At 52.8% G+C, this 12,623-nt stretch overlaps 1 protein-coding gene across 1 annotated transcript in view; it reads right to left on the reverse strand.

The window, feature by feature from the left end:
• Positions 1-12,623, reverse strand: part of ZNRF3 (zinc and ring finger 3) — a 144,522-nt gene that overhangs the window by 52,498 nt on the left and 79,401 nt on the right. The window contains exon 2 of the mRNA XM_043437545.1: positions 7,348-7,473. Within this exon, the coding sequence (XP_043293480.1) occupies positions 7,348-7,473 (126 nt within the window). The remainder of the gene's footprint in view (positions 1-7,347; positions 7,474-12,623) is intronic.

The raw sequence follows: 12,623 nt of genomic DNA on the forward strand, positions 1-12,623 counted from the left end.
ACAGGACGTGAGAAGCAAAGTGGTATTCCCTGAGATTTTCCTTTTTCCATTCATATCATGCCAATCTTGTCTTCCTGATCTGATTTCTTTTACTAAGTTCCTTTCTTGCTTTCCTTTTTAACCAAATATGGGAGGTATGTACCCAAGTGCTCCTTAAAATAAATCTGAGGAGCCTTCCAAACTTCCTCTCCAGCCAGAAACCCACCTCATCTCAGGAGTATGTTTAGAGCGGGGAGGAAACTGATATTTGCCGAGTATTCACACCCTCTGAGGAGGGTATTCACACAACGCTCTTTACGGAGCACGGAATGGAGAAACGAAGACAGAGGGAGGTGAACCGGCCCAGGGTGAGGCTCATGGAGGAGTGCAGGGGGCCCGGGTGGTGAAGGCACGACGCATCCGTGCAAAGCCTGCTCCCCGCACTCCTCACGTGGAAACAAACGTGCCCTGACACTGATCACGCACTTCAGCCAACACGCCACAGACACCACAGACCTGCCTTTGTACCAGAGGCTAGTGGGCAGAGAAGTCAAGGAAGAAGTGGGAATTAAGGGTCTGCTAAGGGAGACGGCACGTGTCCCAGAGAGACGGGACTTCTCAACAGTGACGCCAGTGAACATCTGGGGCCAGAGTGTACTTGGCTTATAGGGGGGCCTGGCCTGTGCATTGAGGGGTGCTGAGCAGCAAAGCAGCATCCCCAGCATCCACCTGCTGGATGCCAGCAGCAGCCCCACCCCCACCCTCTCCTGGCTATTTGTCTTAAAACCAAACATGTCTCCTGATGCTGCCAGATGACCTTAGGGAGGGGTGTGTGCGTGCACGCGTTTTCCTGCCCCCCACCCCCACCCCAGGTCAGAATCACTGCAGTAAGAAGTCCCAGGTGACATGCTCTGGGAAGGTGTGACACAGGTAAGTGTCCCAAACACAGGTGCTTCTGGGGATACCATGGCAATGAGCGGTGTAGTCACAGAGCCCTGAGGTCAGGTATGTGGCAAATTTCACACTCACTTCCCATCAGCGCCCGGGATAGGGGTGGCTGCTCTGAGACCCTGCTCCAGTCGGCCAGTACCTTCCTCTGGCTCTTGAGATGCAGCCGGGGATCTCATTCCCAGGGGCGCTAGGCTGGGCTTGGCCTAGGGGTCAGGGCCCCCAGGGTTGCAGGGGACACCCACCTGTGACCGAACCCTGGACGCGGAGGGCACGATGACCCCCGCCCCCCGTCCACCCCCCGCCATTCATTTCCAGAACTCTTCCACCCCCTCTCTGAAACCCTGGCCCCGTTAAACACTAATTCCTCATCCTCTCCTCCCCGCAGCCCTGGCAACCACCACTCTACTTCTGTCTCTAAGGATTTGACTACTTAAGTAACGGCACTGTGAGTGCTGAAAGCAACCAAAGGATAATAAGGGAAGCGGGGAGGGAGAAAGGAAGGGAACTTGGGCACCAAGAGCCGCTAGTTGATTTGTGTCTCTGGCCGTGCGTGAACCCAGCATACACTCTCCCCTGCGGTCCCTCCTGTCTCGGGAAGGTGGAATCGGGCAGAGAGGTTTGGTGACCGTCCCAGGCCACGTGGATCTGGGGGCTGGAACTGGGCTTTAAATTCAGGTTAGTTTGGTGACTAAACCCAAATCTTAACCATTACATGTTCCCGCTCCTCCCAGCCATCTTAAAAACAGTGAATTCCTTTGATTCTGTTTTCTGTCTTGCAGCCGCTTTGGGCACCAAGGGACTTGTTCTCTAGAAGAAGTTACCAAGAAACACTCCAAGGGCTGGACGTGGGGTTCCGTTCACCGACCCCTCACCCCTGGGTTTCCCGGAGCTCAGTCTCACGGGACGGTGGTTCCCAGCAGCGTCTGCCTGCGGTGCTCGGCCAGGCAGCCACCGCAGGTGGGAACAGAAGAGGCTGGGTGGAGACTTGGGAGATCTGAGGGCGAACGCGAGGTCAACGTCATCGGCTAGAACCTCATCAGCGCTCCCAAAGCCTTGGTGTCTGGGCCCATTCAGCTCCGGAAGCATCCGCCAGCACAGCAACCTGACTGACCCTCTCCCTAGACCTAGACACCGCTGCCAAGTGAACTCCCCGGCAAACCTTCAGTGGCTCCCAGCTTCCCGGGGGATGGAGATGAAACCCTCTCATCTGAAAGCCTCTTCCTGCCCCATCAGCTTTCAATACCCACCAAGGAACCTGCTCCCCTTCTCCCCACCCACCTCACCCCCTCCCACAGCCCCTCCAGCTCCACACTCCCAGCCACCACCACCTGTCCGGGGACAGGTCCTCGGTTCAGGACGAGAGGAAGCAGCTCCTCCGGGCGCAGGAACCAGAACGGGCCCTTTCCACTGGTGTCTCTCTGAGCAGCTCTGGAGAAGCTGAGGCCGTCTCGCGGCGGCTTGTGAGCGCACACGTGATCTGGTGCCAGAGGGGACTGCTGAGGGGCAGAAGCCCAGCGCTGCCCCCCGCCAGCTTCCTTCTGGAAAGTGCATTGTCCACCTGTCCCACCCCCAACACACACACACACACACACACACACACACACACACACACACACACACATACAGCTGGGCAGTTCCAGCATGTTCCCAGCCCCAGATCACAGCTGACAGACTGAAGGGAGCACCTGATCCAAGATGCATCGGACCAAGGGATACTGGGGCCCTATTTTCCACCAAGGAGATAGCGAGTGGGGTGAAATGAAGCAGACGCCCAGAAGACTCGGGGAGGGGCCCCGGCACTTAGCCCCGTGGTTGGCAGCTGTGGAGGAGCACGGCACCCCCATCTCGGGCTCCCCAACAACACTCAGGACCTCAGGAGTGGATCCCTCTTTGGGCTCAACACAGCGCAAGAGGGGTTTCTACTCAATAGAACCGGCACTCCTCAAACGGCCAGTAACCACTGAAGCACATCCGATTCTTAAATCCAGAGAACCCGGCAAAGACAACAGGAGGCAAGAGGAAGACAATCTCAGCTCAGCCCCTGGGAGCCGTCCGATCTCAGGAGACATTGAGATGTCCTCAGCACAGGATGGGGATCTAGACACGGCCCCAGAGTCGGCCTGACAACGGGAGGAGACGCCGCGTGCGACGCTCTCGGCCCTCGGCGAGTACCCAGCACAGGGGGGCTGCTGTCACGCCCTCACGGGGCGTCCACCGAGGGCCAGGCACTGTGCTCGGGACTCCCCGCAGAACTCCCGCCACAATGACAGGGGCGGCCTGAGCCCCCGTGAGAACAGGCTCCAAAAACTGAAGGGGCTGTTCCGAGGCCACTCAGCCAAAGCTGGGTTCTCTTTGACTTAAGCCACCTGCTTTTCTTGTCTTTCTGCTAACTTGGCGCTGTCCTCCTGAGGACTGGCAAGAGCCAAGTTCAAGCCTGTTGACCATCCTGTGCTTCAGAACCCCAAGAGTCCCCTCCAGCGTGGGGTGTGGGGGACGGAGCTCTGCCCTGCTTCCATGTTTGGTGACTCCGGGCCGGGTGAGCTGTGCTGGATCTGAGCAGGCCTAGTGTGTTCCCTGCCACGAGGCTGTCCATGCGGTGGACGCACAATGTCTTACCTTCCCCATAGGATGCTTTATACAATAAACACTGCTGAGTTGAAGGGCTGAAATGCCTGGGGCCTAAACACAGACTCTTACAACTTTGGAGATGGTTGAAGACCCTTACTTTCAAAAGCAAGATGCTCAGAAATGTCTACTTTATTCTCTTTTAATCGTCGCAGGTAACATAGCCAATCTTTTAGTGTCACAACTAGAAATCTCTGAAAGAATCTCAAGGGAAGCTTTTTAATATGATACAGAAGTTCAACATATCAGACAAGCAAGGAACCCAGGACAGCCTCATTACATGACGTGGAACAGAGAGGCCCAGGAAGCGGAAGGGACTTGCCCGGGGTCTGGCCTGGAGCCCTGACCTGCTGCATTCTGGGGGGCGGGGGTGGGGTGGGGCATCTCACCCCCACCCCAACGTTGCACCCCCTCCCCCAGCCCCCGGGCTGATCCAACTGTCTGCCTTTGCCTCCCCCAGTATCAAAAAGATTATAAGGAGGTGATCGTAAATCACTTTTCTCTCTTGAGGTTACAGTGTTCCCTTTTTTTGAGCAGTTCAAAAGCACTCAGTAATAAACCCAGGTGATGAGTTTATGTCTTTCACTCTTAAAATGAAACTTTATTTGAACTCCTGGAGAGGCATTTAACGTTGTTTTAATTTAGGACATTCCTCCGGTATTTCAGCATTTCGCCCCATGGCATTTTCTGTGGGCGGGTAGGTGAAGGGGGTGGGTAGGTGAAGGGAGTGGGTGACAGGGGAGGGAGAAGGGTCTGTGTCTCCCCCTCCCCGTACAGGCCCTTCCAGATGCTGGCGGACCCTCCCTTCTATGGTTTTCAACAAGTCTCAACATCCACAGGAGGAGGAGGGGGCCCACCCACACCCCCATGGGGACTTGGCTGCCGCTTCTTCCTTTTGTGAAAGTCCTTGCTGCCCACCCTCCTTCTTGCCCTCGCCGCTGAGAGCAGAGGGAAGCACCTGAGTACAAAAAACCACGCCGAGTGTCCATGGCGGGGAGGGCCAGCCGTGAGGACCACCCTGCTCATCCCGCATTACCCTCTTACCACTGCGCTTGCTTAGGGGCTCGGGAAGAAAGAAAGCGCAGCTGGCAAAGTAAATAAACCTGAAGCTGGAAAAAAAAAAAAAAGACACTGAAGAAGAGGGTGAGAGGGCAGAAGACAGGGAGGGAGGGAGAGAGGTGAGGAAGGAGAGAGGGAGAGAGGCCTGACTCCGGGTAATCAACCCAGGTTTTAGGCAAATGCGAAACTGCCCTGCTGTGTCTGGCCCTGGTGGTTTTGCTCATGATTTTATGCGGGTGTTAAGCCAAATTTCAGTCACTAACCACGTGTGAATACTGCCTGGCCACCACACAGCCCCTCCAAACAGAACCAAGGCAGCGGGGACAAGGGGTGGGGGGTGGTGCGGCCTGCTGCTTGCAAGTAGGCAGAATCTCGTGCTGAGGTTCTGCATTCAATAACTACTTGGTGAAGGAATAAACATGACAGATACTTAACGGTGCAGTATACGTCAAAGGTTTTTATTCCCTCTGGCTTCACGGGCCGGCAGGCCAAGCCACACACAACTCAAGTCACACCCACTCCGTGGCTGTTCCAGGCAGAGGAGCAGCAGATGGGTTCTCGGACTGGGACCATGGCGGGTGGGGCCCGAGGGGGCCCTGTTCCAGCCCATTTACAGACGTGACAGACCCGCGGGTGGAGGCCCACCCGACTGGGTCAGAGCAAACCCGGCCGAGCCGCTGAGCCCTGCGGAGCAGCAGCTTCAGTACAGAGGAAAATATTCTATTAGGGGAGTATGACCTACAAGGAGAGCACTGTGCCCAGGCTTTGGCTGTAGCTGGCATTACTCCTAGGAAAACACTAATGTGCTCTCGAGGGGGTCGCTGCTCTCCGAGCGTCATTAGGCAGCATGGCCACCTATTTAAACGGTGAAGGATGGGGCCTGGGCCGCCTGAAACACATCGAATGGACTTCGTGAACTGTAAACCAAACAGGCAATAGTTCCTGTGGGTTTTTTTGTTTTTCCTTCTTCTTCTATAAAAGGGTGGCTGGGGGTCGGGGTGGGGCGGGGCGGGAGGGGGGGTCGGGTCGGGGAGGGTGTTCCCTGGTGGCTCAGTGGTAAACAATCCCCCTGCCAATGCAGGAGACACAGGTTCGATCCCTGATCTGGGAAGATCCCACACGTCTCAGAGCAACGAAGCCCACGTGCCACAACAACTGAAGCCCACGCGCCCTAGGGCTCGTGCTCCGAAACGAGAGAAGCCACCGTAAGAAGAAGCCCGTGCACCGCAACTAGAGAAGAGCCCTCATGGCAGGGAAGACCCAGCACAGCCAAAGACAGATACTTAAAGAAGAAGGCAGGGGAACTTGACAAGTGGTTGGAAGCTATGCAGAAGACAGGTGGGATGCAAACATCACAGATCCATGAGGGTCTTCTGGGCCAGAATTCTTCAAGAAGACACTGACTGGGACATTTTCTTTCTTTCTTTTTAGTATTCAGCTATTTATGTGGCTGTGCCGGGCCTTTAGTTGCGGCATGCGGGATCTTTAACAGCAGCATGCAAACTCTTTAATTGGGGCATGTGGGGTCTAGTTCCCTGACCAGCATCGAACGCAGGCCCACTGCATTGGGAACGTGGAGTCTTAGCCACTGGACCACCAGGCAAGTCCCCTGGGACATTTTCAAGTGTTGGAAAAGGCTCTCTCTCAAGTGCCCTGTATCAGAACCACTCTGCTCTGGGCTGAATCTCCTCAGGAGGTCAGAACCAGGACTGTTTCCCCCCGCCCCTCCAGTTCTCTCCAGTTCTCTCCCCGTGATACCTAGAACAGCTGCTTCTGAGAAGATAGAAAAACATCCAAGAGATAACACTTATCCTTAGGCTGCACCCCCGTTCCTCCAACCAAAGTCCTAGCAGCTTTCTCCAAACCTTTCTCTTACCAAAACGATCCGGTTTAAAACAAGATGTCATCTGTTGTATTTTAAGATCACTGACAGATGGTTTTCCAAAATAAATGGATCTCTTATCTTTTAACTCATACCGCAACCAGAGGTAATGCTGACCCTCAAAGAGTTGTTTTTTGTTTTTATAAAGTACTTCTAAGGGGAAGAACGGAACAGTCCATGGCGGCAGACACTTCTGGAGCACTCTCTCTGCTACACGCTTGTCTCCCGTCTCACCTCCTGACCATCCTGTGAGGTAAGTTCTAAGACAGGACCATAATTGCTGTCTGCCATTCTGAAACCAAAAAAGCTCCACAACCCCCAGGTTTTTCCATAACTCAGTTGGCAGCAAAACATCAGGGCCCTGAACTAACACTGGGCTATTTAGATTCCAGTTGTGCCACTAAATGTGAATATCCGTGCAGGCAGCTACACACTTTGCATGTGCTTGGTTACTGAGGGCCGCCCCACGTCTCCTCAATACAAAACATGTGCACCTGAGCGCCCCCAAAACCTCAGAATTCTGAAATATCTGGCCCCCGCGGTGTAAGACAAGGATTGTGAATCTCTATGATCAACCCGGTTTTCCGATAAGAAACTGGGAATCCCTGAGGGCGAGAGACCTGCCCGAGGCCACACGGTGGACAAGGGTGGAGGCCACTCTGCGGCTGCAGCTGCTACCAGTGTCCAAGCCGCTGACCACCCCGGGGGTGGGGGGGGCTGCCCCAACACACGACTTCCGCCAGGAAAGAGCGCTGTGCCAACAGGGGCTCTGCTCCGTACCCCGCTATTTGAGGGCGCGGACGACACCGGGGTCAGAACCGGGGCAGGTGGGAGGAGGGCCTGGGGCTTACCTTGCCGAGGACAGTGAGGCATGGTTTCGGGTCCAGCTCCGGCTGTTCCAGTTTCACCACTCCTACCCAGCCGTATTCGTACAGGTCCTCTTCGTCATTGTTATTACACAGGCCCAGTGGGTGCATCTGGGAAACAAGCGGGGAGAAAGCTTCAGTGGGCAGGCCGCAGATCTGCGGGGCTCCCGCAGTGCCTGTCTCAGACAGCACAGTCAAAAGCACCCTCGAAACTGCAAAGCATATGGGGGTGGGGAATGCGTTTTTCAACCCTCGGGGGATTCTATTTCAGCACAATGAGCCGAACCCCTGGGGAGAACACAGCAGGACCTCTACAAATAGACTGTAGGACGCTGTCTCCCTGCTCTGTAAGGAGCGGTCACCCAAGGCGGACGCCACCTGATGGGAAGCAGGAAAAGACAAATAGCTTAACTCCCACGTAAGGGCCGGTCTAAATCACTGTGAAATACCGTGACGGTCAGTGGCAGCATCCCAGATTATTTGGCTTCCAGACCTGAACAACACATCTACTTCAGCTGATGCAAGAGGACCTAGAAAAGTGAGGAATTCATGGAGAGACCAGCAGACATGGGGCAGCATCGGCGGTAAAATTAACAGGCCGTGTAAAGGCCACTCCTGGTTACTGGGAGATGGGTGACAGCCTTTTGAGGTTTTTTTTTTTTTCCAAAATTTGGCAAAGCACAAAATCAGAGATAGTTAGAAGAGCTGGTCAAATTTTTACCAGGAAAAGTGACGTCGGTGGAAGCCTGAACACAGAATGATGCTGCCATTTGCGCTCACAGTTCTTAGTGTTGAGTCCGGTCTCAGACGGAAAAATCCCTGATAACCATCCGAGAAGAGGAGGTCCTCGAGGATAAACATAACCTACCACGACGTTAAGGGGTCTATCACAGTGCTAAGCTCTTTAAATAACCGGAAGAAATATGTCTTTAGGTTCGTGGCGTGTTAGAGACACAAGAGACCGAAGAACCCACCAAGTTAGCCAGGTGAGATCAATGCCCTAATCTACAGAGCCTGGGACTATGTTATCTTAAAAGACACAAGAGACTTAGAGATGTGATGAACTTTGATGTCCTGGATTACCTGGGTGAGCCCAATGTAATCACAAGGGTCCTTACAAGGAAAAGGGGAAATCGTGCAAGTAGGGGAGAAATGACCGGGGAAGCAGAGGTTGGAGTGATTTGCTTTGAAGATGGAGGTGGGAGCCAGGAGCCAAGGAAAGCAGGTGGTTAGCTTCCAGAAGCTAGAAAAGACAAGGAAAAGGGTTCTCTCGCAGGCCTCCAGAGCGAATGTAGCCCTGCCAACCCATTTTTTTCACTTCTGACCTCCAGAAATATGCGAGGGTCAGTCTGTGTTGCTTTAACCCATTCGGTTTGACGTAACTTGTTACAGCAGCAAATAGGAAACTTAAAACATCCTCCTTATCCCCCACTCATTTTATGGATAAAAATGCTTTGGCATCAGATGATAGTAATGGATATGTGAACATTGTGAATGGACTAAATGCCTCTGAACTGTATACTTTTTTTAAAAAAAGAGGGCTCATAGATTGTGCTTTATTCAGATTTTGAACCTTACATAGCAGTTTAAAGAGATGAGGCTGAGCTACAGACACATCAAATCACAGTGACATACAAAAGGAAATTGAAAACTACATACAGTTTGACACACACAGAATTTTAGATGTCTTTCTTACTGATATATTTATGAATATAAATTCTCAAAAACAAAATTTAGAAAGGATACATGCCAAATTCCTATCTAATTTTCTTCTCGGGGAAGGAATTTTGGTATTTATGGACATTCAGAGGGACTTTGAATTGTATACTTTAAAATGGCTTAAATGGTAAACTTGCTATCAGTTTTACTGAAATAAAAAATCTTTTGGGGGGACTTCCCTGGTGGTACAGTGGCTAAGACTCTGAGCTCCCAATGCGGGTGCCCAAGGTTCAATCCCTGGTCAGGGAACTAGATCCTGCATGCCACAGCTAAGACTTGGTGCAGCCAAATTATTAAATAAATGTTAAAAGATTTTTTCTTTAATGTCCCAAGAATTTACTCAGAAACTACTGTCCTCAGTCAACACGGGGATCCACAGTGTAGGACGACATGATTTTCACTCCTCTGGAGCCTAAGCTAGCCCTGTGACCCTTCAGGAGACCCTGTCCTCAGAGTCCTAGCCCCGCCCGATGACCGGCAGCTCTGCACAAGCAAGGAAGGCAGAGCAACAGGGCCTGCGGATTCAGGATCTACATCTGGAAGTTAAAGCTCTGCAGGGGCCTGAGGTTTAAAAAAAGGGTTTCAACCTTTGCCGAAACCAGCATTCCCTACCCTTTGGCGGTCAGCCCATGCTGCGCTTACGATGCTCACACTTTCTCAAGGGGCACATCCTGAGAGATGCTGGGTCGGGGACGGCACAGGTACACGTGTGAAGGAGAAACCAACTTGAAGCAGATGTGACTCAAGCATGACGCTGACGCGCCTGATGCCAACAGCAAGGGCTTTGAGGGGGAGGAGATGGAGGGACAGAGGGAGGAAGAGGGGGCCTGGGAGGGCGGTACCGGGAAAGCAGAGCAGCAGGAGCGGGAGGAAAAACCGAGGCCCTTTGGCAGGCTGGGAAGAGGCTTGAGCTATGGAGCAGGACAGGCAGGCATGGGAGGGCAGCGAGGGGATGCCCTGGGCTCGCAGAAATCCCCACTGCACACGCCTCACACACACTGAGGTCCCCCTGGAGCCCTGGCCTGCGCCCCCCAGCGGGCCCTCCCCTTCTTGGCGGCCATGCCCTCCCACTCTTCCCCCCGACCCCAGACTCCCTTTCAGAGCATCGCTGGGGTGACTGCGAGCAGCTCAAAGTGTCAGCCCTGTCAAGGGTGTTGACTTCTGAACAGGGATCAAAGACTTAAAAACCAAAAGGAATTTCTGTAAAGTGCCGGCGGGTGTCATGGGTTGGTGTGGGTGGTTTGTTTTCCCTAGGAAGGGTGCAAGGGCCCCCAAGATCACATCTCAGCGATCCAAAACCGACCTCGCTGTCTCCACTGACTTCCAGGCTCCTCTCCAGAGTTCCCTCTCTGCTGAGTTCCTTAGAGTGCCTTACTCTAGTTCGAATCCCCAGGGGCCTTTGAACTACCCGGCCTGAGAATGCAACCTCAGCCACGTCTCAGGTATAACTGGTCTCTTCCATCCACCTGCCAGATACCGTCCAATGGGGTCTTTCTCAGCTCAGCCCTGATGACGACATCAGCTTCCAGAAGTGTCTGCCGCCCTAGGTCTCCAAACATTCACACCCTGGGGTCCTCTTTTTCCAAGGGCTCCATGCTATGGGCTCTGTAACATCTTATGGGAAAACCCAAACCAACTTTCTGCCCAACCCAAAGCTAACAAAAGTACAAAGGAAAAAACCAAATAGACTCAGAAACCTAGAACAGAGCTTGACAAAAACTCACTGGAGACAGAATACTGAAGGAGGGGAAGGACAGTCTGAAATGATGAGAAGATCAGGAGAACTCCTGGGTGGGCCCACAGAAGAACAATGCCAATGATTCACAAGCTACCCGAAAGTGTGAGGATTTAACAGAAGATCTGTCTTGTGTTGTAATTCTGGTCTTGCGCTCTCAGAATAACTTTGTGATGTCAACATTCTTGCTTAAGTCAACTGAAGGCAAATTCCCAGCTGGTCCTCTATAGTGAGGCTTGACATTAAGAATCTGTGTCTAGAGACGTCCCAGGTGGTCCAGTGGCTAAGACTCTGCACTCCCAATGGAGGGGGCCCAGGCTGAATCAGAGAACTGGATCCCACAGGCCACAACAAAGATCAAAGATCCTGAGTGCCACAACTAAGACCCGGTACAGACAAATAATAGAATTTTTTTTTTTAAAAAAAGAAGAAATTGTGCCTCTTGCTGTTTTCCTCCTGATTCTGTTCCGAGGGGTGTTTGGGGGGTGGAGAGGATGTGAGGTTTGGAATCATGTAACCATGTTTTGAAACCTGCCTCTTACGAGGCACATCTCCTTGGGCAGATAACTCAATTTCTGTAAACCTCTATTGTCTCAACTGTAAAATGGGAACAGCAGCATCTGCCTCAACAGGGTGCTGTGAGGGGTCAATGAGATAGAACACAGCATCATAGTTTCACAGCAGATGCTCCATCAGTGGGAAAGTCCTCTCCTTCTTCACTTTCTCTAGACATGTCACGCTTGCTTGCAAGTCACACTTCTGCCTAGAATCCTCTGTCCTTCAAGACCAGTTTCAAGGTCAGCCCTTCCATGGAGCTTTCTTAAATGCACCAATACAGCTAGCGGCTTCCACCCCTGTGTTCCCAAACGCTTTACATGGTGCTTGCCACAGTTCCTTCACCTTCTCCTCGGGGATGGGCAGCTGCTTCTAGAAGTCTTCTCAGAGGTCCCCTTTCACCCCACCCACAACCTTGCACCCAAAAGGTGCTCAATAAATGACCACTGCTACCACGCCTCAGCTCTGTTTGGAAGTCATTTGGGCCTCTGTTTGCCTAGGTGAGGGACCAGGACAAAACAGGTCAGAATTTCAGCAAACGACTGCAGGAACTTTAGTAGAGGCGGCTCTTACAGCCATTGAGCCCCAAGTCGCCAAACACATTCCCAGGACTTTACTGGCGACCTCAGGATTTCCTGGCAATGGCAGGGGAGCAAAGGCTGCTCCTTCTTGGTCACCATGGCCGGGCTAGCAGGGGCAGACAGCACTCTCGAAGTGCAGGGAACACAACGCCGCCTCCCTTCCCTGGGCCAGGCCCAGGACAGGGCTTTATCAGGGTGGTGGAGGGGGAAGAGGAGTAGAGGATTTCTTGCCTTAAATAAAAAAGAAAGCAAAACTTCAAATTCTCCCGCCCCGGTCTGATCTCAGAAGTTGCTGTCACCTCCGATAAGACGAAGGAATAAAGCAGGGAAGAGGCAGGCATTGGATTGAGGGCACAGGGAACCCAACAGAGAAGAAAAATAGAGGGAAATCCCAGAATGACAGCTACGCCACCGGCTGACCAGGTGAGCAGCCCAGATGGGGCCAGAAGGATGAGCACTGCAGACAGCACCAGACAGTAAGCAAAACATCAACAGCCTGGGTCATCACCCAGGGGGTCTGGCAGTACTGGGCAGAGTGTTATAGTTCTGAACAGAAATGTGATAATTATACAGCAAACTAAAGCAATGGAGGCAGAGAGGACGATTATTAACTCTGGAATAAAACCAAAACGTCAACGCCAGAACTGTAAACCACAGCAGGGCACGGCACG

The sequence above is a fragment of the Cervus canadensis genome, chromosome 1, assembly GCF_019320065.1.
Source record: "Cervus canadensis isolate Bull #8, Minnesota chromosome 1, ASM1932006v1, whole genome shotgun sequence".
Taxonomy (NCBI): domain Eukaryota; kingdom Metazoa; phylum Chordata; class Mammalia; order Artiodactyla; family Cervidae; genus Cervus; species Cervus canadensis.